The 3,601-nt window shown below is 36.4% G+C and overlaps 1 protein-coding gene across 1 annotated transcript in view; it reads right to left on the minus strand.

Annotated features, from left to right (window-relative positions):
* PDE10A (phosphodiesterase 10A) overlaps nucleotides 1–2,473 on the minus strand; it is a gene marked incomplete at its 5' end in the record, with an annotated part of 118,460 nt that extends 115,987 nt beyond the window's left edge. The window contains one exon of the mRNA XM_009645730.2: nucleotides 2,335–2,473. Within this exon, the coding sequence (XP_009644025.2) occupies nucleotides 2,335–2,473 (139 nt within the window). The remainder of the gene's footprint in view (nucleotides 1–2,334) is intronic.
* Between the last annotated feature and the right edge of the window lie 1,128 nt (nucleotides 2,474–3,601).

A 3,601-nucleotide genomic window follows, 5' to 3' on the forward strand; every position in this document is an offset into this window, starting at 1 on the left:
AGAGTACAGACGCTAAAAGCCAGAGTTCTCAAAACAGCATTTCACCTGCCTGGCAACTTTCTAATAAAAACAAAGCTTATTTTTCTATCTGTATCACATTACATTATGTGAACACTTGTAAAGTAGACTACACTAAAGCAAGAGGGATAGAGGAAAAATTATACCCCTATTAATGTAAAAAGTGACTGTAGAGTAAAGGCTACATACTCACTTTACATCACCACATACCCATACTGACACCAAAAGAATCAGTTCCATCTTGTCCTCCTCATTTCTCACTCCCACCATTATTCAGGCACTAGGATTTGTACATACATAACGCAAACCGAGTAAATCATCTAGCAAGTTTCTTTCCTAAAAATGTTGCATTCTGACAAATTAAGATGTTTTGTTATCAGAGACATTTTATATAGCTATAGCCTTTATCTTTCTACAAGAAAATCACAGATAAGGCTAATCAGTATCTGTTTCATTCTATAAACAAAATGCTTTTGAATTACTCTTTTTGACTTGGCAAGTGTAGTTTTAAATCTGGTTCTGCTTATTTTCATCTAAAAATCCAACACTAAGAAAGCAACATCTGCATGACTGCCTTTAGTGTAATAAATACAGCCACCTTAAAGACCACTGTCAGCAAAAGGGAAGTAGCAGGGCAGGCAGAAAGACCTGCTGGGCGATAACAGATATAAAGCTGATAATGATAGCATAACTATTGCTTGACACTTTTAATTCAACAGTTTGGGGAGAGCTAGCCATAAAACAGTTTTAAAGTTTAAGAAAGCAATTAGACAAATCACACTGTTGCAGCTATTCATGTTAAAACTTCATTAAGACAATGGTTAGCAATTACTTCGCTTTTGCGGTTGGCTCAAAAACTGTTATGAGCACTTTCACAAAAATGTATTTCCAGGTCACATCCCCTTCCCCCCCCAAGAAAAAAAAAAAAAAAAAAGGAAATTGAGTAACTGGTAAGAAATTCCACTTAGCAATATAAGATTCTTGAAGCTGAAATGTTATCCAAAGCATTCATTCAGTTTTAGCATCAAGGCTCTTGACCCAAACTATAAAACTGCATTACAAACAAGCGATGATTCCTTATAGCGATTTTAAGCACCTTCGACAAAATCATCATTGTCACAGGAACACAACTCTTTAAAATAAGTAGTATTTGTTTCTGGTAACATCGAATTATTTTTTCTGTCTACAAAAAGCATTGCCATGACTTACTCACTTGATTCATAAAACGGTCTTTCTGACTGCATTTGTGGATTATAACGATAGCCAGCCTGCAGTGCTGCAGTTCTTTAAACCACAAAGAAAGCAGTAAACAGATGGTCTATTGCTACATGCTTCTATTCTTCCATTAGGTAACCTCTTCACACCAACAAAAATGTACTACCACCTTCATATCAGATACATAGTCATCACCACCAAAAATCTGGCTGGATATAGTGTTTTCTGTCCCTTGCTCACCACTTTCTTTCTCTCTAATTCTGCAGAAAACATTCAGTTATCTTATAGGAAGTAGCAAGAGCCCCTCTGTTTAGAATGGGAATTATCGCCAGAACTGAAACCCCAAGCACCTTAGAAGTCAGCCACAGAGCCATGCACATACAGAGTAAAATCAGCGTTTCTTTCCTCAAGGAGATTACTAAGATTACTTTTGCATTGTACCTGGTACGTTCCAAATCATTGTTAGAATTGCATGAATCTTATGTTTGCACATAATCTCACAAAATTTAAGATCATTACAAAATTTATGATCATTGTCATCCCAGGCCAACTCATAAGGAACAATTTTCTGGGTCTAGTAAATGAGGGGTTATACCTAAAGCAACGCAACAGAAATACCTCCAGAATTCAACACACTGCTTTATAACCTCTGTGTCAACGTTCGTTTCTAAAATCGACTTAATACATGTTGCAGGTAGGAACTTTTGAGATGGTATATCCAGTATTTTACTGAGGCTTACATCCTGCACGTACTGCATAATTTTAGTTCAAAACTTACCAATTTTTAGACCCAAGAAGACAAAATTATCTTCTCAAAACATACACTAATGTAACAGATATGGGTTGGTGGAATAGTATTTGCAACTCAAGATGGGCAAACTGAACCTTCAAGACCAATACCAGTATATTGCAAAATAGAAATGCCAAAAGGCTGAAAATACTAAAAAAAAAGAATAAAAAAAAATTGTTAACCACTTTTGCCTTTCAAAAAACAGTAAAATTATAAGTCAATTTTTCCAAAACTAGGTTTCCTTTTCAAATCTAAAAATAAGAACTGAGGTGTTAAAAGGTAAATATTAATCACAAATAAAAAGGACTTACCTTCCTGTCTGTTATTTTTCCTTTTTAGCCATTTTTCCACAGTTTCTGCACTTACGCTTTCCGACACAAACTCATCCAGTACCTGGGGGTGAAGAGAAAGATAGGCCTTCACTTTTTCATCCGTTAAACCTGAAAGAGAAAATATTAATTGATTACATTATTGGTATGAAATTCCTCATTCGAAACAATACCTAGATGCCAGCAACAATCAATATTCTTTTGTTTAACACACTGATTGAATACATGCTTATTTAAAGTCTCTTCTCCCAGACAGAGCGGTATCTGGCCAAAAAAAATGAGCTGTCACATAGAAAATAGAAGAAGCAAAGCATATCCATGCAAGATACTGTGTACAAATGTTCCCTACAAGAGTACACATAAACATTATCTGGAGAAATAGCCAGGAAGGTATTTATGACTACGATTATGACTCTAAAATTACATATTTCCAAGATATGCAAGATGATACATTGACGAAGAAACTGGGCATCAAATTCAGCATTCTCACTGCAAGTGGCAGCAAAAGCAAAAACAATTAGGCAACACCAAAATCAAGCACAATTTTTAAACACTAGAGTTACTTAAGTAACTTGAGAAAGATAAACTGCTTTCACGTGCATGCTTCTGCTGCCTTAGTAATTCAGTTATCAAAATAAATGTAGTTTTAGATAGAAGGCCTTTACAATATCTGCAACAGAAAGAAAACTCCAGTACACATTTTCGGAAAATAAGCAAAATTCAGAATCTCAGATCCCCGAGACAATCATAAATAAATTCCCAAATTCATAAAATTATAATCTGATCATACTCTTCACAAATCCCCTGAATAAAACCACTGGCCACAGGGAGGTGAACCCAAGAGTGCCGAGGCTTTCCGAGGGAGGGCAGGAAAGACGCACACCGGTCCCAAGGGACTAAGCCCCAGGCTCCCACAAAGGGAGCTGGCACCCCGAGTACAAAAGCCTTAATGAGATCTGAGGGGAAGGGGAGTAACAATCGCTGTAATGACTCTAAATACACCTTCTCCTCCTGCGTTGTGTCTATATAAATGTAATTGTAAATTCTCCACAGAAAGCAGCCTAGGTTTAGCAGAAGAGAAACTCCCCTCCAGACAACACTGACCTCTTTTGGAGAGTATTCGTGCTATAAAATAAGATCAGTTTTCTTATTCTATGCTTCGCACAGCATCAGAACATGCTGAAAACTGCTATAGTGCAATTTAAATGCTAGTCAATGACTGTAACCTTTAAGATGTCTTACAAATGTT

The sequence above is a fragment of the Egretta garzetta genome, unplaced genomic scaffold (genome assembly GCF_000687185.1).
Source record: "Egretta garzetta isolate BGI_Z169 unplaced genomic scaffold, ASM68718v1 scaffold1118, whole genome shotgun sequence".
Taxonomy (NCBI): Eukaryota; Metazoa; Chordata; class Aves; order Pelecaniformes; family Ardeidae; genus Egretta; species Egretta garzetta.